General features: G+C 38.4%; 1 protein-coding gene across 3 annotated transcripts in view; it reads right to left on the reverse strand.

The window, feature by feature from the left end:
* Window positions 1-566: 566 nt before the first annotated feature.
* Window positions 567-27,348, reverse strand: part of abca5 (ATP binding cassette subfamily A member 5) — a 71,238-nt gene continuing 44,456 nt past the window's right edge. For 2 of the 3 annotated variants that reach the window (XM_008122005.3, XM_062971170.1), the window contains 16 exons: window positions 27,047-27,217; window positions 25,267-25,380; window positions 24,896-25,033; window positions 22,761-22,826; window positions 21,470-21,561; window positions 19,002-19,125; window positions 17,668-17,785; window positions 17,478-17,569; window positions 16,145-16,320; window positions 15,140-15,215; window positions 9,190-9,284; window positions 7,641-7,760; window positions 7,376-7,525; window positions 3,241-3,320; window positions 2,556-2,611; window positions 567-2,323 (listed from right to left, as the gene is read on the reverse strand). In XM_008122005.3, coding sequence (XP_008120212.1) covers window positions 2,219-2,323; window positions 2,556-2,611; window positions 3,241-3,320; window positions 7,376-7,525; window positions 7,641-7,760; window positions 9,190-9,284; window positions 15,140-15,215; window positions 16,145-16,320; window positions 17,478-17,569; window positions 17,668-17,785; window positions 19,002-19,125; window positions 21,470-21,561; window positions 22,761-22,826; window positions 24,896-25,033; window positions 25,267-25,380; window positions 27,047-27,217 — 1,773 coding nt within the window. In that variant the 3' untranslated portion in view covers window positions 567-2,218. Of the gene's footprint in view, window positions 2,324-2,555; window positions 2,612-3,240; window positions 3,321-7,375; window positions 7,526-7,640; window positions 7,761-9,189; window positions 9,285-15,139; window positions 15,216-16,144; window positions 16,321-17,477; window positions 17,570-17,667; window positions 17,786-19,001; window positions 19,126-21,469; window positions 21,562-22,760; window positions 22,827-24,895; window positions 25,034-25,266; window positions 25,381-27,046; window positions 27,218-27,348 lie in introns of those variants that run through there. The other variant, XR_010003107.1, reaches the window with a different exon arrangement.

The following is a 27,348-nucleotide window of genomic DNA, read 5'->3' on the forward strand; positions in this document are numbered from 1 at the left end:
TTATACAACAAATTTGACAGAAAAAGTAGTTCAATACGCAGGAATGTTATGTTGTAATTACTGTATTTACGAATTTAGCACCGAAATATCACGATATATTGAAAACATTGACTACAAAAATGGCTTGAATAATCCAGAACCTTGGATAAGTGAGACTCTACTGTAATGCAAATAAAGAAACTGCTACTTCTTACCTGAGAGAAAACTTCTCTAGGAAATTCTAGGTCTTCCAGTATGATTTGATGGTCAACTTCTGCTGGAAACTGGCCACAGAATTGCACTGGAAGACCAAGGGATTCTTGGAGAGGTGTTCTCTCTAGAAATCTCTATGTTTTCCAGCATGACTGAAGGATATTGACCACAGAATCACACTGAAGGACCTAGAAATTCCAAGAAAAAAACATTTTAATCAAATCTGTGAATAATAAAATATGCAAAAGTCAAAACTGCACATGTGAATTGCACTTCCAAAATAAAAGAATATTTATGTGATCTCTGCTTTATCCTTTTAATGAGCTCCATTCTCTTTATATCTTAATTTTAAATTAATTACGTACAAATTTGACTATATCAAACATAAACTTTTATTTCATCTCTCAACGATAATGGAACAAACTCGTTATTGTTTTCCTATAGTTAGTTATCATCATCATCATCACAAAAGTAAAGACAAGGTTCTGCTGCATGTGGCTACTATTTTAGTCCAAGAAAGAACTTGGAAATGGAACACGGAAAAGGACAACCCACCAAAGATATGGCAGATTTTTGTTATATGGAAATTCCACAAAAACTAACAATATGATGCAATGGGTTTACATGCTATACATAATTAAGGCATGTACAGGGATTTACACATTTGGTTTTCACAATTTGCATTTGTAAAAATGGAAGAGCATTTGTGCAAACTTTTCAAATATACCTGTGCATGCAGTATAGTCTTCTGTGTAACTCGCAACCATGACACAACGTAATCTTACCATTCATAACAAACAACTATATAGTTGGTAGTCTCAGTATATTTTACATTAATGAGCTTATATTTGGAGTCTGTCCAATGATAAGCAAGAATTCCAAGTGGCTTAAGGTGCAAGTACAATATACGTTTGTGACTTCACTCTGGCAAAAGTATGTATTTGAACTTAGAGAAATGCTGATTATACCCATCTTACTTGTAAAATTGGAAAAAAATTGATTAGCGTTCAGACTAAGATTAAATGAAAGGGCCTTTTTAAGGAGGAATACAGGATAAATGCATTAAGTCACTTACTCGCATGCACAATTGCTTCAATAACATTGGAGCAAGTAAGTACTTCAAATATTGACTCCAACTCAAATAATGCATAGCCTCATTAAAAAGTATACAAAGGAGATCCCCATTAAAATTTCCATCAAATTTTGATTAAAGTTTCAAAAAGAAACATACATATTAAATTCAAAGTATACTATTTAATGTCTCATTAAAGTTAAAGTATACCTAAACTTTGAGCCATCTAAATAGTGATTTCTAAAAGACAGGTAGTTTCAGGTTAAACGTATATAATAAACGAACATACAATTTATGATTAAACCTATATAAAATTTGTGCAGAATTTGTGATAAAATTTGTAGGGTAACTGTAAAACGTGCAAACATGACCTTTAGCAAAAAGTTATTGTGGAAAATGTCCATAATGAACCAATTATTATAAAGCTGCAAATATCTGTTACGTGATATCACAGGATAACTCTTCCTGCTTTGGGAGATTATGTTCCCTGAAATTAAACTCCTTAAATTGCAGCACATATAAAAGTATGTAATAAGATTGTTGAACCTGTTGTAGGTTTTTTAGTAATAATATTAATGCCACACACTGTGTGCCAATGAAATACAGTACATGAGTTCCTAGAATAGAAAACATATTGCCTTCAAAATCAAATCCTATGCTGCCCTCTTTCTGCTTTTATTATAAAATGTTGTACCTAAAAAGAGCAAGTGATAAAAACAAATATATTCACTATGTTGGTGTATGTAAGGCAAATTAGGTGAACAGGCTCAATTTCTTTTGTTCTTAGATGATGGAATTATTATCATACTCTGAATTGCTTGGGAATATGTTTCTATAATTCATAGTGCTTAGTGCACACACAAGAAGAAAACAACTGAAAATAACAAAAACAATTATTCTGGGGAAAAACCTGTAGAATGAATCAATTTAATTTTACAACAGAAAACAGACAAATCAGAAAACAACCCTCTCTCCCTGGGCTCGTTCCCACCAAAGGGTGCTGTTTAGAGTTCCAAAATTGTCATCTTCTTCTTGTTCTTTAGCAAGTTCCACAAATACCTAAAATAAGCAAAGATTTCATGAAAATTTTATAAAATGAGCAGTTCTTGTGAAGTCTGCTGAGTTGCAGATAACTTAGAAAAATACTTTTAAAATTAGTACCAGTTACAAATCACAACTGCAATGCAATATAGGATATAATATAAACTGGGAACATATATGCTAATGCCAAACTATTTTAAGGCAATACAATTTAAAATATAAGACTTAGAATTATGTTCTTTGAAATTACCTGTTCAAGTGTTGCTTGGGAAAAGCTGTATTCCTCAATATCGAAGGCATGCTTTGCTATTAAAAACATCAGAAAGAACTGTTATATTCCTTAACAGTAGATGTGCAACTACATGTCCTTATTGGCAAATTATTCATGCCAAAATTGTCAGTAAAAATTATTCTGCCTTGTGCTCTGTAGGCCTTGTAATGTGCATTCAATTGTTTATTTTCATATAGGGTGAATGTCCTGACAGTGGCCCTCAGAGCTGTATTTCTGTTTTTTGGTAGACCTCATACTGCAGCTTTTCTAGAGAATGCCATTTTGTCTGTGCTGTTGTAAGTTTTTCGAGCCTCACAACCTCTGAGGATGCCTGCCATAAGTGGTTGAAACATCAGGAGAGAACCCTTGCCCCAAAACAGGGTATTATTATTTTTAGTTGAAATCCCACAAGTATTTTAAGTTGGATAATGAAGTGTATCTGAACCAAGTTTGGTCCAAAACCACCAAGCCACATAGGAGGTTTTGTGGTACAAATAAATAAACACACATACTTTGACTTTTATATATGTAGATTATGTCCTCAGAGAAGACAATTATGAGGTGTGAACTGATATGGTGCAGAATATAGGAGAATTGATTAATTGAGAAACTAGACAAAGGAGATTTTGCAACGATCAATTAACTTAGGAAATTAATATCTCACCTTCCTCTAGTTTAGAAAAACACAGTGCGAGAGAATGGACATCCTCCTTTGGAATTTTATATGCCAAAATTGAGGCAAAACTGCAACATAAACAAATTACATATTAGTGCAAGAAATGCTACATTCATGACAATTACAAGTGTTGCACTGTTACAGGAGTTTGGCATTTTTATATCATGTAATTTTACAGCTGAACAAACACTATTCCTTTGTAACTGACTAGATATTTTACACACTCGATATGGTAGATATTGAAGGAGGAGTCAAATATTTAAAAGCAGCACCAATCATGGGAGAAAAGTTGCGGTATTCAACATTGTGTGCTGGGGTATCTGATTATCCACTAATATTTGAATAACTCCTTCCTCAAATATTAAGTTCATTTTACAGAAATGTTGTTCATCTGTATTGCGGACCACAAATTAGTTCACTTCTAATTTCTGGGAAGAAATCATAAACCATCACAAATGATAGAAGTGCATAGCATCTGTTCCTTTAAAATACAGAAAAATAATCATAAAAAAAAGTGAATCGTGTTTGTGATTCTGCAGCCCAGAAGGTATTTGTGTATGCTATAAATCTCATATCAAGTTGAAGTTTCCCATTGAAAAATGTTGAATGTAAACAGAAATCTGTAGAACTTGCCATGTCTGATAGCTGATATTACTTTACTGCCAAAGGACGCCCCGTAGTGGTTTAAGTGTAAGATTATGACTATGACTCTGAACACCACAATTCAAATCCTCACTATCCCATGAAACCCACTAAGCAACCAAGGACAAGACATACTCTCTCAGTCTCAGAGGAAATCAATGGCAAAACTCTTCTGAACAAACACCACTAAGAAAACACTGTGATATGGTCGCTATAGGCTGGAAATGACTTGAAGGCACAGAACTGCAACAACACAGAACTCTTTGTCTTTTAAAAAAACATTAGGCTACTATAAGAAATTTGGTAGTTTTCAAATTGTTTTAGATGTTAGAGAAAATCGTGGGTTTAATGGATCTTTTTCACTGTGAACTGATTCATATTCATTCCCCCCCCCTCTCTCTTTTAACCCCCCCCCAAACCTAGTTAAACAGCAACATTGTAAATACAGGCTGTCCCCAAGTTACAAACACCTGACTTACAAATGACTCATAGTTAAGATTGAGGGTGAGACAACAGGAAGTGAGAGAAATCTACTCCTCGGGGGGGGGGGGGGGGGTCAACTTTTGGAAGAGTTATCATGGGAAAAGGCATCTCCACTGAAGTTTTCTCACCAATACTTGTTTCCATGACAAGCCACAATTTTCTAATTATCACAGGGACAGAAAGTGAGGGGGAATCTTCTGAACAGGGGCACAGACAGCAAAACAAACACCACAGAGGCTTCCCTATGCTATTCAAAGTAAGTGTGTGTGTGTGTGTGTGTGTGTGTATCTATATATATAGACAGACAGACAGACAGACAGACAGACAGATATAGCTGGTGTTACACTTAAAAATGAACCTGTTCAGACTTACAAACAAATTCAACTCAAGAACAAACTTACAGAACTTATTTTTTCGTAACTTGGGGACTGCCTGTACTGTATTCTTAGTAATATATATGCATAGCGATCTATTTATGGTCTAACTGATTTGTTAACAATGCTTCAAAGTACTCTTGTATCTCACAGACAGTTGAAAGCTAGACAGATCCCTTAAAATTAAAGGAGATCAAGAAAGTGCTTGTTGTTAACTTATAATCATCTTCCTGGAAATAAATTTGTTATGAAAATAATTTATATAAAGTTCAAAAGAGCTAATTTAGGGATATTACAAGTCAAACATAAATGGATGTACAGAGGAAGGCAAAGGCAGACTCATCGGGAGCAAAAGTTCTCAAGTCATTTGCAACCTATGGTGACTCCAAGGTAACCTATCAGGGAGCTTTCTTGGCAAGACCTCTTCAGAAGGGCTTTTTCTTTCCTTCCTCTGACTTGCACAAAGTCACCCAGTAGGTTCACACAGCAGAATAGGGATTTGAACGCTGGTCTTCACAGTCATAGTCCACAGCTCTCAAACCACCACACCATGCTGGCTTTCATCTTTCATAAAACCAACTGGTTAATGAGGGGGTGTCTAATGGAGCCAGTGGTATTGACAGATGACTGTATCCTGATTAACCCTCTCCTACTCCATGCTGAGCAATATAAGTCACTCAGGAATTGAGTAAAAAAGAGAGCATATTTATTGTATTAATTCTGAATACTTTTATTTTAGCTAACGCTGTTCATCTACATGTAAAGTTTTGATTTTTGTAGATTTGATTACTCACAGATTTCAAGAAAAATGTCCTTGCTAGGAAACTCTACATGGGCAAACCCATGATTCTTTCCTCTGGCCCTCATTTGCCTCGGCCCTCCCCTTAGCCTGTGGATGCAGCAGCTTGCCATTTCCCTAGGCTTAGAGGCGAGCCTAGTGGCTGCCAAATACTCTCTGGAGAGCTCCCAGAAACCATGTGTCTCCCTGTCCTCTCAGCTTGGAAGCATGGTGGGCTATCACATCCCCAGACTGAGAATAGGGCTGAGGTAGTCACACGTGACTGCCCAGGGCTCTCCTGCTGAGGATGGTTTCACATACGACTGTCCAGGGCTCTCTTGAGTGCCCTGGGCAGCTGTATGTGAAACCATCCTCAGCAGGACAACGAGGCTTGCGGCTGCATCCACCTGCCGAGATAAGGGCCAGGGCAGTCACAAGAAGTTGCTGAAGGGTCTCCCGAGAACCTGGGTAGTCATGTGTGAAATCCCCTCTCGCCAGGAGGGCATAGTGGGCTGCCACACCCTCCTGCAGAGAGGAGGGCCCTGCAGTCACTCACATCTTTTCCTGTCTCCCCCTCCTGTCTCCCTTGCTGTCCAGACTCTTTTTCTCACTACCTGAATCCTCCCCATTGCTTTCTTCACTTTCAAAACCCTATTTCTCTCCAACTGCTCAGGGGTGATTTGTTTGTGCTTTTACTGCATGGCAGAAGGGTGTTGGGCTGGATGGCCCCTGGGGTCTTCCACTGAAATACTGTTAAGTTTATGTTGGTTAAAATTGTTCTTCATTTTAAATATTGTATTGTTCTCTATTTCCTTTTTTTGTACTGTGTGAATTAGTTCACACAAGCATTCTCCATCCATCTGCCACTGGCTCGGCCCATGCCTGATATATATACATTATATATAATATATAAACATTTCTTGGGACTCCACAAGAAACTTTTGCTTCAAAAACAGCAGCTGAAAAGGTTTGAGAACCCCTAGTCTACACAATGGCTACATGTGGATTTTAACTTCAGTTTGTTAAGAGATAAAAGTGGCTGTATTCTTAGAAGGGTCATACTTAACTATATCACTGTGGGTTTTTCGGTCCTGCATAAGACTTTTCTTTTGTTCCGACAGAGTTTTGTCTCTGAGCAGTTGGACTGAGACAGTGGGCTTCTACACAATCACTGATTTGCTGGTGAGTTGGGACAGCAGCAGTGACTGCACTGTTACGACTCCCTAACTTTGGTTTTTGGCCTCATTCAGTAAATATAGAGTACAAGGTCAATGAGGTTTATGGGATCAAACATTCCTATTTCAGTGAGTTGTTTAAAAGCCGGAATTGACCTTTTATTTATTTTTTAAAGAAAAGCTTTCCCAGGAGCCTCACACAGCCGTGGGACAAGACCTCCCCCTTCCCCCCCCCCGCCACCCCCCAAGATTACTCCCCACGTAAACCGTCCCACAGCTATCGTCTGCCAGCCTCCCCCCCATGACAAACATCAGTCTCTACCCTGTCCCGTTCCACCTAGCCACGCATGCGCCCCCCCCCTCCCAAAAAAGTTTGCCCATGCCTCCTCTAGATCCTCCAGTGTGACTCTATGGGCAAATTCCTCCAGTCATGTTGGAGGACCTACAGATTTCTACACAAAATACATTTCTAGGAATCTTTAGATCCTCCTATGCGATTCTATTTTCCATTTCCAGCAGAAGTAAACCACAGAGTTATGATGGAAGACTTTGAAATGGCTAGAGGGGTATTCTTCCAATGTCTTTATTCACAATTTTTCACTTTCATGAGAGTCCTGGGCCCCTAACCACATCAAATGTGGAGGGTTGACTGGATTGTTTTTTTTTTTTACCTTTCCTGGTGACTTCCATTTGGAAAGATGCGCATTATCTCCCTCTGAAAATACTCCTTCTTCTGCATATCAGGGACTTCTTTTAATTTCATTTCTAAGAAATATCCTTTGCCAAACTTACTCTTGAGATGCTGAACTGTTCCAATACACCTAAGTTGTTGAGGTGATAAAAAGGGGGAGGCATGAAGGGAAGAGGTCACTTTAACATAAGAATCTTTACAGTCGCTTTGAACTTTAACATGAATACTTCAATCTGCAAAGGTACCTTAATTTTCCAGAGACCAGGATTGCTACCCGATCACACACAGCTTCTGCTTCTTCCATATAATGGGTTGTCAGAATAGCTGCTCTCTGTTTACTTTTAAAGGCTGCTCGAATTGCTTTCCTATTAAATGTAACAAACACTTGGTGAAAAAGTGGAGGAACCAATCTGCAAATATATTGTTCTCTAAGTTGCAAGTACATATAATGGCTGTGAGAATATCTGTTGGACCTCCCAGCAAAAAAGCATATGAAAGGATGGAGAAATCCTTCACCCATATTTTTCCTACCCATTCCTCCAAGGTCAAGGAGGTATAACAACTTGGTAATCAATTGCAAGTTACTCAATCTTTTCAATTAGAGGGTTGTGTGTAGTTTGGGCAGAGATTATTTAAAGAATTTACTGTTGATGGTGGCAGCGACAGAAGATTTTTTAATTGTAGGTTTTGTTATGGCAGTTGGTCTCCTTTAAGGCAGCTAGTAGCCACAATTTTCCTGAGCTGTCTGTGGAATAACACTAAAAAAAGTCACTTTTAAAATGAAGCACTATAATCCGCCGCCGCCACTGCTTAAGTAAACAGTCTTACACACTTTAAGGAATAAAACTTTAATTGTGGCTTATCAGTTTCTTTAGTGCTCACTTGATTCCCTGCACTTCCTCCAGTTATTGCATTTTATACAAGTCTCCATCCCAACTGGCTTCCCATTCTATTCTCTATAGCTGACTATCTTCATTTCCATAACAAAATGTGCATCACTTAAAGTGAAGACTGAGCAAAGAGGGACAGTGACAACAGGCATGTACCTGACGATGCTGGAGAGACCTACGGTGCAACTGCACGTTTTTGCAGATTTGGGGAACTTGCAGCATATGCCATGTGATATATGGATAGTCATTTCCAGAAGATGGGTGTTGGAAATTACTTTAATGGGCCCCAGTTGCTTACTTTTCTGCAACCAACTAAAGGAAATCCTCTAAAAATTCCCTTTTAATTATTGCTTCAATTGGCATTGCTTTTAATTTTAATTATGCTGCTTACAACTGGTTTTCAGTAACTGTTAGAATAGGATCTAACTGTTATTAGGATATAATATACTGGTAGTAAAAAGTAAAGGTTCCCCCTTGACATTAAGTCTAGTCATGTCCGCCTCTGAGGGGTGATGCTCATCTCCATTTCAAAGCCGAAGAGTCAGCATTGTCCGTAGACACCTCCAAGGTCATGTGGCTGACATGACTGCATGGAGCATCATTACTTTCCCACCAAAGCGGTATCTATTGATCTACTCACATTTGCATGTTTTCAAACTGCTAGGTTGGCAGAAGCTGGGGTTAACATCATCCTGCTCCCCAGATTTGAACCGTCAACCTTTCGGTCAGCAAGTTCAGCGGCTCAGCGGTTTAACCCACTGTGCCATTGGGGGCGCCTATATATATATATATATATATATATATATATATATATATACATACACAAATTTTTTAAAATAAAAATGATATTGTTAAGATATTATATACCAAAAAGATCATCCCCCAATTATTTGGTGGTACTCACCACGTGTGCTGTTTTGCTTTAGGATCCATACCAGTAGATGGCTCATCTAATAGAGTAATATAAGGGTTCCCAAGCATACTTAAGGCGAAACATAACTGTAAAAGAATTTTTTTAAAGACATTAATTTGATACTATTCTGAAGAAGAGTAAGCAGATGCTCTTACACCCAATGTGCCTTGCAGTCCATGGGGATTAAATGTGAATGCTCAGCAATCTCATCTCCTTCATCCTGAGATATATTTAATCTTAGGGAAGTGAGAACACATAATGAGCAGCAACGGGCTCCAAGAACTAAAAAAGAAGCTCATCTGTGCTGAAGTGGTTCTGGGAACACCACAGCTGAGATTCATTTTCTGAAGATTTTAATGGAGTTTTCATAGTCCAGAGAAAAGACATGGAGAAAGCATAATTGCAAGCACTGAAATCACTGCATCATTCTCTGTCAGTGGAGAGACTTGGGTTCTTGAATCATGGTCTCTGCTTTTTAGAAGGAAAACTACTGGCTACTGCTGGACTGTACCTCACAGAGATGGGGATGAACATATTTGCCAGAAGCATGGCAAGTCTGATCAAAAGGACGTTCAACTAAATGCCTGGAGGGTTGGAGATGATAGCTCAAACACCTATCCAAAGGCCAAGCTCTAAGCATAAGAATGTGAATTCTAAAAAAAGAAGCTGAGCAAGAAGACAAGAGCCACGGTAAAACCTATAGTATGTTTTTTGAAAAAAGATTTTCATTTGACCTCCCTTCCCAAAGCCACAAAGGTTTACATGCTACCGTCTTGTCAATCTCCTCTCTCTAATCTCACTTTGTATATTAGTTTCTCAGACAGAACTATGGCCCATATTCTGTTTCTACCATTCCAAATTGATTTTTAAAAAAATCCCATGCTTTTACTATTTCCATCTTTGCAGCTCAAACCAGCACTAGTATGACGCCTTTGTTCATTAGGTTCTCATTTTTGTAAAATCAAAGGTGAGAACAAACAAGGCATCCCAGAATACTGAAGGAACTTGCTGATGTACTCTGAACCACTTGCCAACATTTCAGAGAAATCTTGGAGAATGGTTTAAGTACAAAAGGACTGGAGATGAGCCAATATCATTCCCTTCTTTAAAAAGGGCAAAAACCCAAAACGATCCATAGAACTACAGGATAATCAGCCTGATCTCAATACCAGGAAAAATACTGGAATTGATTATACAAGAGTCTGTTTGCAATGGTATTGATAACAATGATAATTAGTGAGTGCCAGCATGGTTATCGCAACAACAAACCCTGCCAAACTAATCTTGTAACAATATTTAACTAGGTTACTAGGTTAGTAAATAGTTGAAATGCCATGGATGTAATTTATCTGAATTTCAGCAAAGCATTTAATGTTGCTATTTTTGATAACGATATTTTGTTTAAAAACTGACTAAAGATTAAATAGATTGAAACACTATCCAGTAGGTGGATAATTGTTGGAAAATCATGCACAAAAAGTTGTCATCAGTGACTGTGCTTCAGTGACTGTGGAAAGAGATTTCAAATAGAGTGCTGAAGGGTTTTGTTCTGGGGCCAATGCTCTGCAATATTTTTATCCATGATTTAGACAACAGTGTGGAAGGAATCCCTATTAATTTGTGGATAATACAAAGTAGAAAGGAACCGTTAATAGACTGCAAGATAAAAAGGGGGGCTGGTAAACAAAAAAACTGAGTAGAGATTAATGCAGATTTCCAGCAAAGATCCCCACAGCTACAACTGTGAAGAGAATGTCACCCTTGTTGAGTGGGATGTTTTACTTAATGGATGAGACTTTTTGGTAAATTGATGTGTCAAACTGATAAGATCAATCATACATATGAACAGCCTAGCCTCTCTGTAGACACCAGAGACTTGCCCCTCTGTTCTCCGTAGTAGATAAACAGTTTAGAAGAGTTACGCAGAGGCCAAGCAGAGTGGGTAGGGGGGAATACTGGTGTTTTGCCAAGTCCCGGTTAACCTAATAAAGCAATGTTCAAACAAAGTCTTTAATATCTATATATATAAAATGATAAAGTTGTTTGCGCAGTGACTATAACAACAAAACTAAACATCCCAGAAATACGAAATTTGGCAACACAATGCAAAAGGCTTGCCTCCAGGTTACAACAACACAACCACACCACAAAACCACAATCCGGACCCACAAAACTCACAACAACGCATCATGCGATAACAACACAACTAAACGCCCCAGAAATACAAAACTTGGCAACACAATGCAAAAGCCTTGCCTCCCAGTTGTAACAACACAACCACACCACAAAACCACACAGGACCCACAAAACTCACAACAACGCATTGTGACTATAACAACACAACTAAACGCCCCAGAAATACGAAACTTGGCAACACAACGCAAAAGCCTTCCCTCCAGGTTGTAACAACACAACCACACCACAAAACCACAATCCGGATCCATAAAACTCACAACAACGCATCATGACTATAACAACACAACTAAACGCCCCAGAAATACAAAACTTGGCACACAACTAAACGCACCAGAAATATAAAACTTAACAACACAACGCAAAAGCCTTGCCTCCCGGTTGTAACAACACAACCACACCACAAAACCACAATCCGGATCCACAAAACTCACAACAATGCATCGTGACTATAACAACACAACTAAACGCCCCAGAAATACGAAACTTGGCACACAACTAAACGCCCCAGAAATACAAAACTTGACAACACAACACAAAAGCCTTTTCTCCCGGTTGTAGCAACACAACTACACCACAAAACCACAATCCGGACCCACAAAACTCACAACAACGCATCGTGACTATAACACAACCAAATGCCCCAGAAATACAAAATTTGAACACAAAACGCAAAAGCCTTGCCTCCCAGTTGTAAGAACACAACCACAACACAAAACCACAATCCAGACCCACAAAACTCACAACAACACATCATGACTATAACAACACAACTAAATGCCCCAGAAATACAAAACTTGGCAACACAACACAAAAGCATTCCCTCCCGATTGTAACAACACAACCACACCACAAAACCACAATCCGGATCCAGAAAACTCACAACAATACATCGTGACTATAACAACACAACTAAACGCCCCAGAAATACAAAACCTGGCACACAACTAAACGCCCCACAAATACAAAATTTGGCAACACAACACAAAAGCCTTGCCTCTCAGTTGTAACAACACAACCACACCACAAAACCACAATCCGGACCCACAAAACTCACAACAACGCATTGTGACTGTAACAAATACAAAATTTGACAACACAACTCATCCACCTCCCCAATCCCTACATTCACACTTGGCCTCCAAAAAAACAATTACAATAATAACAATGACAACAACAACAACAATAAGAATCAACACCATCACAGGCAAGAAACAGCCAGGCACTGAGGCTGAGAGGCCAGTCAGTGCTACACTGGGCCTCCAAAAAACAATACAGTAGCATTTAACTTATCCAACCTTCATGACCACAACAACAACAACAATAATAAACACCTACACAGGCAAAACAAAAAAAAAGAATATTGTACCACAATAAAAATATAAACCGCACTCAGCAGAATCAGACATTACAATTAACAACAAACCAAAGACAACAGGGATCTCAAGCAATTATCAATCAACACAAAAACTGAAGAAGGTAACAGACTTCAAATACTACTACAGTAGAGTCTCACTTATCCAAGACTCGCTTATCCAAGCTTCTGCATTATCCAAGCCATTTTTGTAGTCAATGTTTTCAATATATCGTGATATTTTGATGCTAAATTTGTAAATACAGTAATTACAACATAACATTCCTGCATATTGAACTACTTTTTCTGTCAAATTTGTTGTCTAAAATGATGTTTTGGTGCTTAATTTGTAAAACCATAACCTAATTTGATGTTTAATAGGCTTTTCCTTAATCCCTCCTTATTATCCAAGATATTTGCTTATCCAACCTTCTGCTGGCCTGTTTAGCTTGGATAAGTGAGACTCTACTGTACTAATGTGAGTATAAAGAAAGGTGGAGGTCACAGCATAAATACAATCTAATGTAGACTGACCAACACCACCAGACTAAGCCACAGCAATGCGTGGCCGGGCACAGCTAGTAACATATAAACAGCCCAGTGCTAAGTCCTTGGGGCTTCGTGTTAAAGTACACACTAACTGCTGAAAGTATTACAAGGTCTGAATTCCAAATCGATATACTGTAGTTATGCTGAGAGGCTTCCAGAATCAACAAAACCAGTCAAGTCGAAGATTGAGTCCAAGGTTAAAGCAATATTCACACACAGAAACCAAGATACAGTCCAGAGTCCACAATGTCAAATAATCCAAAGTGTCCAAAGTTTCACTACAAAATGAGACGTTGCCTCCTGCAACAGGACTGCAAACTTGAGAAACTTTTATTCTATGTTCTCAAGTGTTGCTTGTGAGAACCCCTTTTTTTGCTAATCGCACAGACCTGCAATTAGCAGCACACTCCCATCTAAATTGTAAAAGGGACAGAGCACTTAAACCCTCATCAGTCTGCCATGATATTCTGGCCTCTGCTTGAACTTCCTGCTGGGAAGTTGGTAACTTCTGTTGAAGGCTCTTCTGCACTAATTAAGGTAGGTTGGAAGGATTGCTGAAGGCTGCTGGTCTCCAAATCCAAAACTGGTCCTTCTGACAACTCCTCGTCCTCACCGTTAGAGCTGTCCAGGACACTTTTGAAGGCAAACAATGATGAACTGCAATCAATCAAGAACTGCAGCTGCTACACAGAAACTGAGAGTGGCATGCAGATTTTGGTGGACTCAGAGAGAGGTGTGGAGGCTGATGTACAGGTACGGAATTATTCTGCAAAGCCTGCAGAGGTGGGCTGGTTGTGGAAGGCTGTCCCATCAAGTGTTGGTCAGTTTGGAACAGCCTTCTGTGACCAGCACCTTCTGGACTGTTCCTCTGTGTGACTATGCTCATCAATACCAACCAAGGATGAAGAACTAGGGAAAACCAAGGAAGTCACTGGCACCAAGGACACTTTCTGAGATGCAGACTTGTTCTTAGCCTGTTTCTTTGCCTCATGAACAGCCACTGAATCTGCCATGCTCTTCTTGCGCCCCTTACTTGGCTTTGACTGTACAAGAGGGATCTATTAAGAACTTACACCATTTTTGAGCTATCTTGGGCCTCTGCAGTGATATTGAGAAAGTAAGCCAAGCTGATGGTGAAGGCATAGCAATTAAAGATGTAAATAGGATGATGAGAAACACTGAAAGGGGCTGTTTACAAATAGTGACAGAGGAGGTTTAAAGCAGATGATTCTGTGCTACAATGTTAGTGCTTTCAAAAGCTGCTCCCAAAGGTACATAAAAAGCAACAATACAGTTTTAAAGTCCCTGACTGCTCTACAAATAGAACAGGACTCAAAATTGTGCTCCTAACCGAGAGAAAAATGAACTCAGTCAATAGAATTTCACCCCCGCAGGAGATACGATTCTTGAACAGAACCTTGGAGACCATACAAAAACTAATGGAGTTAGGAAAGAAGCTGTAAGGAAAAAGGGCCTTTCTGCTATCAACTCAACTACTATTAAAAAAATGTTGACAAGGAAAAATACGAAAAAGTCCAAAAAGGCACTTGAAGGGCTACTCAGCACTAGTTATCTGAGGAGTAGCTGTTGGTCCTATTTATATTGGTGCCACAAGGGCTGAGATTCCTTCCAAATGCTACTCCATTCTGGAACATTCCAGAAGGCCCAATTGTGTGAGAAACAGAGACAGAAAAGGGGAACCTGCACTGAGTAGAGGAATGGACCCAATGGTCCAACACTATAATTCTATTCAAAGCTAGCAAAAGATGGCTGATTAAGAAACTACTGAGGAAGGAATTGCTACTACAAACAATGACAAAACCATATGCACAACAATATAATTACCTTCCTTTTGATGCCTGCCCCAAGTTTCTTTGTTCTTTTCTGTAGATGTTCCTTAAAGTCAAGGGCACTAGAAATGCTGCAGAGAACCAAATTTGAATTTTTGTCATCTTGAAAAGGAATGTATTAAACTTGTAACAAGCTACCACAATGCAACTTTAAAATCTAAATATTTACTTCACTTCAAGGTGCTAATGTAATTATTATTTACATATACAGCAGATACACAATAATAGATGGTGAAAAGGATGAAAGGAAGAAGTGGCCTGTTTAGCACCTTTTTATTTATTTATTTACAACATTTCTACCCCGCCCTTCTCACCCAAGGGGACTCAGGGCAGCTTACAACAACCGGTGAATCCTCTCTCTTTTGCCTAGAGAAAAACCCAAGTCTTCTCCCTAAGTTTTCCTTTCAGCATAGTAACTTGTACTTCTAATATTCTTCCAGGTAATTATAGCACTTGTTATTAAGAATGTTGCTAACTGAAGCCTTTTCAGAGTTGGTGTTCCCTTTTACAATGTGTTTCAATTTGTTAAATGTGGGAATGCAACTACTGAGCATTTAAAAAAAGGAAGAGCTTAAAATAATATGAGAATTTTTAGGAAATTGGGATTTGGGATGGGAATACTATTAAGTCATATTTTGTATTCAATTCATATAAAAGTAGGCTTTTTGTCAGAAGCAAATTCATGTACTAGTTTTTCTAACTCGTTGTTGTTGTTTGTTTATCCTCGGCTTTTTATCTTTACAAGAAGACTCAAGTAGTAATAGACATTGTATGTAATATCCTGATAACAGAAATACAGGATTTTATCATTCATTTTCCACTTCTAAATACTTGTTGAGGTTCTTTTTTGTTTTAAATTCACTCCCTCTTGAGATAATTAAACCCATATTTCTCTTTTAAATGATTACACCGCCTTGAGCTCATCAATTGTTGGACAGTCAAATAGTCATCATCAAGCCAAAAGTGAGAGTGTGAGAATATGTAAACATGAATCACTAACCATTTTATGACTTCCTTCATGTCCATTTCACTCATTCCTTTGATAGCACCAAAAATTTCAAAATGCTCCTGCAACGTGATATCAGGCCAAAGTGGATTTGTCTGTGGACAGTATCCCACAAATCTCATGGAATTCTCCTCATTACTCTCACCTAAAGAATAATCTCCCATCAGCACCTGTGAATATACCAGTCCTTACTCAATATTTTTACACAATATTTTCAGTGAACATGCAGGAAAATGGTTACAAGTATTTAGCAAACCAACATTAAAATAATGACAAGAAATACTAGCTCAAGAATTTTAGTTTGCTGTCACTACATAGTTATGCTTTTGTATCACCACCTCTTTCCTATTTAACGAAGTCTGTTGGAAAATTTCAGTGTACATTTCTGATATTAAAGCAGCCGTCATATATTTCAGATTTATTTCAGAGACTACATGCAGGAAAAAAGATTCCACCTAAACATTAGGAAGAGCTTCCTGATGGCAAGAGGTCTTTGGCAATGGAATCAGCTGCCTTGGAATCTCCTTCTCTGGAGCTTTTTAAGCAGAGGCTGGATGGCCACCTGTCAAGAGTGCTTGTGTGTTCCTGCATGTTTGGACTGGATGGCCCTTGGGTCTCTTCCAACTGTATGACTGTAGTCTAAATTATATAGTATGTAATCTAAGTTATATAGTAAGAATATTATAAATTGTGTTAAACTCCATCTTAACTTTCTTTTGTAAAGCTGTCCAAATCAAGATGAATATGAATCTGTTCAATACACTTAATGCAACTTTGTTCAGTGGTATTAAAACAGTTTTGCTATAATGCCATTTTATACATTTTTTCCATTCACAGAAATGTCTTTCAAACTGCAAAACATTAAAAACTTATATAGAAAGACATTTCCAAAATAGAAATATTCCATGTGGATGATTTTTGTCATATACATAAAGATTAATCAATCAATTATTTTTTCCTGCTAACTAGTAAGAATAACCCTGTTTTGTTATTCTGCACCTACAAGCAGCATTTAGTAAAACAGAAGTCCCTTCAAGTCATTCCTGATGTATGACAACCTAAGGCAAACCTATCATGGGGCCTTCTGTGCAAGAGTGTTCAGAGGGGATTTGACTTTGCCTTCTGCTGAGAGTGTGACATATCCGAGATCACTTATTGCTTTCAATGGCTGTCTCTCTTTTGTGCAAAACATCAATTTCATTTTGATTTATGTGAACAGCAGGACTCTGTCTGGCCTGAGAAATCTTTTCTAATGGAAACTTTTGCAATGGTTATGTGGAAAAATTAAGAAAAAGGGGACCACAGAGGTACGTTTTAATTGGAATACCTGGCCTGAGGTTGGTTCCACCTCTCCTGCCAGAATATTAATTAGTGTGCTCTTCCCAGCTCCATTAGGACCCAGCACTCCCAGGATTTCTCCTTTAAAAAAGAACAGAAAATGCCAAATCATCACACAATGATCCATTTTTTTCTTTTTAAAAATGTACAGATGATCTAGTAAACAATTTAACACCAACCTCTTTTTACACAAAGAGAGACATGGTTAGTTGCCACTTTCTTTATTTTTCTTCCGAGAAGAAAATCTTTCTTTTCATCATATTCTTTATGTAAACTGCTGACCAAAATCGCTGGTTTCTGACAACAAAATATGACATTCATGTTAACACTGAAATAATTTTATTATATAATTCAAAAATAGCCCTATGACAGTACAAAGTTCTATCAATCAATATCAAATGGACTTACCCCGCATATTTCCAAGGCACACATCTCCATTTAAAAGAATGCACAGAGAACCTTCCCACTCAGAGGATTATGTAAATCAGAGATGTCAAGCTATTTTCATCAAGGGCACTTCAGACTTATGAATAATTTAATTCATGGCTGGAGAATTTGTGGATAGAGGGTCAACTATATTTTATTTTCCATATACTCAGTACTCTTCAGTTTTTGCCCAGTTTGAATACCCAGATGTTGTTGAACAGCAACTTCCATCACTTTTGATTAATTGCCATATGAACTGGGGATAATGGTAATAGCAACCCAATAGTACTTGTGGCTCTGAGGTTGGGAAGAGGTTAAAGGACATTTTAAAGGCAGGTAGGTCCGATGTAGGTCGGATGTCTGTAACTTGGAACTGCCTGTACAAGGTATCCACAAACCTTGTACAGGCAGTTCCAAGTTACAGACATCTGACCTACATCGGACTCATAGTTAATAACGGGTTGAGACAACAGGAAGTTAGAGAACTCTGCCCCTCAGAAAGGAAATCCACTCCTGAAAGAGTTATGGGAAATAAGCGTCTCCAGTGAAACTTCATCACCAATCATTGTTTCCACAAAAAACCACATATTTCAAAGTTCAACTGTCACTTGGATAGTAAGTGAGGTGAAATCTTCTGAAAAGGGGCACAGACCGCAAAACAAACATTATGGGGTTGTTAACCCTTCCCTCTGTTATCCAAAACTAAAAATAAATATTTTTGGTTGGAGTTATACTTTAAAAATGTACCCGTTACAACTTACATATGAACTCAATTTAAGAATAAGACTACAAAACCTATCTTTTCTGTAATGCAGGGACTGCCTGTATCTAGAGTCAAACCCCACTACGTGGACTAAAGAAAACGAAGTGCAGTCTTCCAGTTGTTACCGTACCACAACTCCCATCAGCTCTAACCATGATGTCTAATGATACAGGAGTCATAGTCCAGCATCTGGAGGGCCACATATAATGACACAGAGGGCAAGATTCAGCCCACGGACTTTGAGTTTGACACATGTGATGTAGAGAGCCTCACTGTACACGCATAGATTTAAAACACAAGGTTGAAAGCATAGGAAGAATTTACCTCCTCACAACTCTGGCAGGTTGTCATCTCTTTAACTCTCAACCTTTCGGCCATAACATCTTCATCCTCATCCTCATCATGTGGCACATCTGGAAATTTCCAGGGCTTGAGTTTCATAGGACTTCTGAAGACACAGGAACAAGTTCAGTCTCTTTTCGAGAGACCTTTGGAACATGCGACAGCAACTATGGTATACTGAAAAAGGCCACTCACATCAATGGGTGCATCTAAACCAGTGATTCCCAAAGTGGGCGCTACCGCCCCCTGGTGGACGCTGCAGCGATCCAGGGGGGCGGTGATGGCACCTATTAGGACATGGGGGCGGGGTCAGGGGAGGGGCGGGGGCCTCTTCCCAAGTGCTGGAGACAGGGCTGAGCACCTGAGGCGCCTGTTAGGACACAGGGGGCGGAGCTAGAGGAGTGGGCATGGCTTCTTCCCAAGAGCCCAAGACAGGGCTGAGAATCTATACCTCTCCTGAGATGCTTGTTGGGACACAGAGGGCGGAGCTAGGCAAGGGGGCGGGGCCTCCTTCCAAGAGCCTGAGACAGGGCTGAGCCTCTGTATACCTCCCCTGAGGCGCTTGTTAGAATACGGGGGCGGGGTATAGAGGTTCAGCCCCATCAGGCACTTGGGAAGAGGCCCCGCCCCTTCTCTAGCCCTGCCCCCTGTGTTCTGGCACAGGGATAGAAGCTCAGCCCTGCCTCAGAGCTCGCAACTCTGCCCATCCCAGTCCTGGCCGCCCATTTGTGGCCCCGCCCACATCCCCCTCCCCCTCCTCCTCCCTGCTTCTTGGACTAGGGGAGAGGCTCAGCCCCGCCTCTTGTCCAGGAGCCATGTCCACCCCTCTATGCCAAGCCCCCCTTTCCAGGGGGCGCTGAGTAATATTTTTTCTGGAAAGGGGGCGGTAGGTGAAATAAGTTTGGGAACCACTGATCTAAACTGTGGAATTAATAAAGTTTGTCACCACTATAATTGCCATGGCTCAACGCTATGGATTCATGAGGGTTGCAGTTTTACAAAGTTTTTCGTTTTCTCTGCTAAAGAGGGCTGGTACTGCTTTGGAATCCAAATTTCCTGGATTCCATAGCATTGAACTACAGCAGTTAAATGGTGTCAAACTGTATTAGTTCTGCAGTGTAGATGCACCCAAGGTCAGTGGAAACCTTTCCTATCTTCTGTGCTCCTTACACATCTGCTCCAGGATGTTGGAAAACTGAGAGCTATAGTGGGGAACAAAAGAAAGGACACAACCCTTGGATCATGCACAAAAATAAGCTGTCATGTCATAAGGGATTTTAAAGCATAACTCATACATTTAATATGGCTCTACTAGTACTCCAAAAATATAACTTTTTAAAGTAACAATTTTGCTGACAAAATCTTAACTATCGGCATGCTGCAAAGACACCTATATCAGAATGCTGCAAAGACACCTATTTAATCCATGGACCAAAGTGTATTAAATTACTTCAGTATAGTCAACGGTTGGCTTGCAGAACCAGACGTCTCAGCAAAGTAATTATTTTTTACAAATAAAATATTAAATTTGATCCATCTGGAAGGTTGGGATCAATTTGACCGCATCCTCATCCAGGCCAATTTAGGCTAAGGAAATGCCATAATTTGAGAACAGGAAACAAATTGCAAGTTGATTTTTCAGCATTTTCCCGGTCCTAGTTTTTCTATTCTGGTATGTAAGAATAATTTCAAAAGTTTTATATTAGCTGATGAGATTTTTATACTTACAATTTTTTTTTTAATTTGGGGGCATTCTAGTGAAAAATTCAGTTGTGCACCAAACCTCAGTGGTTTGCACAGAAAATTTGTTTGTGTAAAATATGCAGCTTTCTATGAAAAAATGTGAGATTTCACAAAGCTCTGGAATGAAAGAAAATATAACATTTGGCACCTTGATTATACTCTCTGCAGAGTATCTCAGAGTGTTGAGACACATTTTCTAACTAAGGGCAAGGAATTTTGCAAATATTCTTAATATTGCTCAAAAAGTGTCAAATGTCTTGTTGCAGTTCATTTTTGGTGACTCTGCCTTGAAGTATTTCTTTATTTATTTCATTTATATATTGCTTTTCTCACCCCTAGGGAGACTCAAAGCGGTTCACAACATAGTAAATGGCAAAGATTCAATAATTCACATCTATATAAAAGAAACAAGTCTAATAGAAATCACGTATAACCATAAATTAACTCATTACAAACTATAGAAGTCATCAAACATACCATAAAACATTGAAACATTAAACATTAAGGTATTTAAACACTGCAAAAATCCCATGGTTTCCTTTAGCTGCTTGCGTATCATCCATCAAATGCCTGCTTGCACAGGCAAGTTTTAAGCTGTTTCCTGAATGCCAGGAGGGAGGGGGGCTGATCTAATGTCACTGGGGAGGGAGTTCCACAGTGATGTTTAAAAGTCATAATGTTTAAAAGAGCAGTACAAACATACTGACCTGAAAAATGGGTCTTCTCTCATTGATCTGCCTCCACATTTCACCTCAAGATAGCGCAGAAGAAAGAGCCAAATCACACATTGTAAATAAGGCTAAAATGGAGAGAAGAAAGGTATATTAATTATGTTAAAGCAGTTCTGCTGCTCTTCTAATTGTATTTGTAAAAGACTGAAAATTGGCTCAATGCTGCAGATAAATGCTTGCAACTCCTATCTTATTAGAAAACATGGCATCATGCCAATTATATAGTTATGATACTATGACACTGCCAGGAAAATATATTACTATAAACCTTTATGAGTAGGACATAGTGTAAAACAAATATACAGATGCAATCTGGCAGCAGAACGGAAAATCTGTATTCCTAGTTTCTCACAACAGGCTTTTCAATTACTTTAAAATGCAAACCCCTAGATAATTTGGGACTGATAATCTTAAAGGATTTAATAGAATCATAGAATCACAGATTTGTCCTCCTACTGTAACTTCTTAATGCTTTACTTTCATGATTGGAGCCCCTTTCCTGTGTCTAGCAAGCTAGAGTTAGGTAAGTTATTTGGCACTAAGGAAAGGACTATTTTGCTAGCAGCCCACTTATTCTAACACTCCTTTCAAAGTGAAGATAAGAGGGGTCCTTCATGATTTTGCTTTAGACAGGCACAAAATAGTTCCTTGTTCTATCTCGGTCTTAATATTGTTTGATGTCATTTTATCATTTGCTTATTAGTCATGATTGAGTCCTACAATTGGCAAATGCATAACTATTATATCACCCCTCCAACTGCCTCCCAATCTCACTTTTTCTTTCCTGAAGCCTGGTAATTGTGTGTTTGGTACAGAATCTTGACTTTTGCAACAGCTAAAGGGTGAATTAGGATAATTTAACTCTACACCTTTGTGACTTACTATAATCATCATATGATTATATCTCTCCTTTACTCCAGTTTACTCAAGGAAGTATACATGGTTCCCCATGTCTTTACTTTATACCATTAAAAATGCAGTGAGCTAGGTCAAGCTGAAAGAGTGTTTGGTCAAAGACTACCAACTGAGTTATGTGATGATTTTAATCCAACCATTATCCCATCTTTACATAAAACTATAAAGCCAAAAAAGAGTATTGGGCTCCTGTCACTCAGGAGTCTAACATAGATTGGCCCTCCCATTCATCCTAAGAATACTTCTACACTATCTTTTGTTGCCAGAATGCACATGGTCAATCTTTAAAAAGATGTATGCAGATTTATATGAACAACACTTTGACATTACTTTCAGTCAATATGATGCTTACCGCTACTACTGAGACCAACAATCTTTCTGAATTTCTTTCCATCTTGTGATCAAGCTTCCGGGCTATCTAACAAAACAATAAAAATTAATTTCTACACTTTTTCTCACTGGTGATTATCACACTAAAATTGAAAAAAATGCATCTACAACATGTAACAGTCAAAGTGAATGCAGTTAAAGATGCTGGTTTATTTAGGATTGTTTATAACTGATTTTGGTTACAAACCCTGATAAGGGAGAGAAAAAAGCTTCCGAATGAAGTATGGCAGCACGAAGCTTTGAACAATAATCTACCCCAATTTTTGATAAGGTTTTTAATAATAATAATAATAATAATAATAATAATAAGAAGAAGAAGAAGAAGAAGAAGAAGAAGAATCATCTTTATTTATAAACCGTCCTATCTCCCCAAAGGGACTCAGGGCAGTTTCCAAACATATGGCAACCATTCAATGCCCAAAGAAAACCATACAAAACAGCTTACATCAAGACTGATTGAGTGAAGTTTTGATTTCTGATTGGGTGGGGTTTTGAGAGAGCAAAGGAGAAAAGTACGTAGTTCTGCTCAGTGGCAAAGGAATGGGTTGTCAAAAAGCAGGAGGTGCTTCCAGGTGGCATCCGATGGCAAATCGATGTTATACTGAATTACATGGACCAATGTTTTGATATAAAGGAGCTTTCGATGTACCTTGTGTTTTATTCTGAGCAATCTACCAGTCTTTCCATAGGGTTATTCTCATTTGGGAATGTGTTTTCTACATAATTTTACCTCATCTCCCTACTTACAGGGAACATCTCATCCATTTCGATTATGCAGCTTTACTTCACCCCACCCTTTCCATGTGAACCTACAAATTTGAAGACAAACATTTGGACTTTGCCAATACTGCTTCTCTGAGGAGATGAAGGAAATCGTTGAAGGATTTTTTCCACTTTGAAAAAATCATGTATGAACTGATGATGGTGTACACACTAACATGTTTTGGAGAAGAAGGAGGTTGGCTCTGAGCTGCCTTTGAAAGCCTGCTCTAGGACAGAGTTCCTTAGAGTCAAGGCAAATGGGACAATTGGCTTGAATAAACGCTATGTAGCTAAATTGGGGGGAAAAATCTGTTCCTGGTTTGAAAGTGTTATTTCCTATTTAATTGTGCGGAACTTACTTTGAAAATAGTTGTTATACTCAGAAACTTTGTTTTTGTGGCTGCCATTTTGAACCTTTCAATGTGCCATTTTCATCCTTTCATATGCCATTTTTAACCTTTTGTGCAGACCACAAAGTTTTTTCAGCTTAATAAACCTTTTCCATGTTTTTATGACATAATCAATTAGGAAATGACATTTATAACACAGGAACAAAAACTGCCTTTCCCACGACAATTTCATAAACCGTTTCATAAACCAGTGGTTCTCAACCTCTGGGTCCCCAGATGTTTTGACCTTCAACTCCCAGAGATCCTAACAGTTGGCAAACTGACTGGGGTTTCTGGGAGTTGTAGGCCAAAATACCTGGGGACCCACAGGTTGAGAACCATTGCCATAAACCATCCAGATGAGGGTGATTGGAAGGCATCTGACCCTCATCTGAAGTCAGTCATCTAAAGCAGAGCCTCTTAAACTTTTTCCACTCTTGACTCCAATCCGCCCATGGCATTTTTACATAACAGGTATATAAAACAAGTGTAAAATTAAACACTTAAATAAATCAGCATTTGCAGGGTTTGCTGAATAAGCCAGCTTTTCTTTTTGTTATGTACAGCTGAAGCATATTCTGCAGAATTCTCTGTGAACACTGCATGTTGTTACTAAGAGATTCATGTAAATGTCGAAAATATCCCATTTCTTCATGAGTCCAAGACTGGTCTAACGGGACCCCATTTGGAGTTGAGACACATAGTTTAAGAAGCAATGCTCTAAAGGACAAGACACTCAGAACCAGATGCCTATTTCTTCAATTGCTGACACAGGATATTTCTCCTTTTCTTTGTGGCTGGTGCTGCTGCCAGCTTTTGCTTCATGGCACTGCCACATATGCCAGAGTAATAAGAACTTTGCTAAAATATTTGAACTCTCCCACCCACCCCTGCAACAGAGACGACATACAAAATCTATCCACTTTTCAGATATGTGCAAACCTACCTTTATAAAAGAAATCAGACATCCAATAAGAGGATAAATTGGAACAAAGATAGAAAAACAGGTATGAAGAATAGCAGCTGCTGTATAGTGCCACATAAAGAAAGCTATTTCAATGACAATTGAACAAACCAAGGCTGCCTGAAAAAGAAAAGAAATCAAAATAAACAATTGTGATTTGGAGTCATCCATGGGTTTCCCAACCCGATGAAGGAACACTAGTCCTTTAATGCATTTAGTAGAAGTATGTGGAATGCCTGAATAGAGGCTATGTGTTTGTAAAAATGAGCCATCCAAACTGTGAAGAGAAATATAATGGAAAAATATTTCTTCATATAACCATTGCTAATCATATAATTGATATTATAACTTACCACTGAAAAAACAAATGACCAAAATTCTTTTGTGTTCTGTATCGTGTTGAAGGTGAAAGAGACAACGTAATTGAACAGAACTACTGATGGTACATAGCCAATAAGGCAAAAAACCTGCAGGAAAAACAATGACATTGGTTACTGCTTGTAATGCTGACATGTACCTGTTATGGTTACTGCCCCACTGAAGATACACTTAGTTTCTGTTAATCATGTCATGTGCTTTGTTTAAGATCAGGAATGGATGTCCTCATTTATTTAATTCTTGCATGGAAAAATCAATTCAGTGGTTTTCTTCCCATGGGGTAGGTTTGTTGTTGTTTATTCATTAAGTCGTTTCCGACTCTTTGTGACTCATGGACCAACCCACGCCAGAGCTTCCTGTCGGCTGTCACCACCCCCAGATCCTTCAAGGTCAAGCCAGTCACTTCAAGGATAGCATCCATCCATCTTGCCCTTGGTCAGCCTCTCTTCCTTTTTACTTCCATTTTCCCCACATCTTTATCTTCTCCGAGGTATCCTGTCTTCTCATGATGTGGCCAAAGTACTTCAGCTTTGCTTCTAATACCCTTCCCTCCAGTGAGCAGCCGGGCATTATTTCCTGGAGGATGGACTGGCTGGATCTTCTTGGTTGGGGTAAGTTTACATGCATTTTCAGAGAAGTTTTTGCCACTAGAATCTTTTTCAGCTTGAGGATTATTATTATTATTATTATTATTATTATTATTATTATTATTATTATTAGACACTTTAAGCATATCTCATCAGCTCTCCCCTTTGATATCACAAGGAGTCAGAAGGGATATTTCTCAGGAATACTTTAAGGATCCACCAATTGTGGACTTGATATTGTGGTATTTAATCACTAAATACCTCTAGTGATTAAGTAACAAGTGTTTTTTTATATATTTTATCTAAGGAAATACCTAATAAACCCCCATCTTCAGTAATTCTCTTTAATGCTAATGGTGGTAACTTTTCCCAGACTGATTATAGAAATAATATATTTGGGGACTTTTTACCAGAAAAACTAATATTACTAGACAGTTGTAATGCTGTCTCAAAGCAGGATCAATAGAAGGCTCCACTAAGGCTGAGTTCTTAAGGGATAATTGTCACCAGAGATAGGGCGGAATATAAATAAAGTTTGTGGCAGCCACAAAAATGAAGTTTCTGGAGTAAAAAAAAATACTTTCAAAGTAAGAACTGCACAATTAAACAAGAAATAACACTTTCAAACCAGTAACAGCAAACGTTTCAACATTTTTTACGTAGTGTAATGTAAGGGGATAATTTCTTATATGTAACCAGTAATAATACAATCACCTAAACTATGAGAAAACATCACCTTTTCAAACCCTGGAAACCATGACCAAATCTCATACCCTCCCACCAGTCTGTCCAAATATTATTACACACTATTACATGTTCAGTAAAACATAAAACTCCCAGGTTCTAAAAATCATAATCAAATAGCTCTCTGCCTTTTGAATTTATTTTAAGATGGAGTTATAAAACCCATATAACTCTTGTTTTAATGGTGAAAAAATTATTATCACCAAAATGATATCAAAAATTACATTTTGGATAAATACTCTAAGGACTATGACCTGGACTTCTTCTACTGATGTAGAGTTAAGATTGGGAATGAAGTGAAAATTCCTATTTTATTCTTCTGTAACCTGCAATTCTGGGGAGAGAGAGGATTAAAATCCAAATACATTAACAATAAAAGGAAGGAGAGCAACAGGAAATCTATTTAAAATTACAAAAGACTTACCACAGCAAGAAACTTCTCAGGAAAAAGGTAAACTCCATAATGGAATACAAACAAACTTCCTATCATAAGGAGAAGAATAAAGTAAAACAATGGAATGTCCACTAGTGCCTGTCCACACCAGTAAGCAGAAGGATAAAGGCCCGAAATCTTCAACTGAGTGTAGGCTTTGATCTGCAAAATGGCAAAATCAGAAAATTCAAATCCATGCCAATTACAGATACTGTATACACAACAAACTTGACATTTTTCTCTTTTCAGGTGATTGAAACAGAAATAGACAGATTAAAGGCCCCTACCCTACT

The sequence above is a fragment of the Anolis carolinensis genome, chromosome 2, assembly GCF_035594765.1.
Source record: "Anolis carolinensis isolate JA03-04 chromosome 2, rAnoCar3.1.pri, whole genome shotgun sequence".
NCBI classification, from domain to species: Eukaryota; Metazoa; Chordata; class Lepidosauria; order Squamata; family Dactyloidae; genus Anolis; species Anolis carolinensis.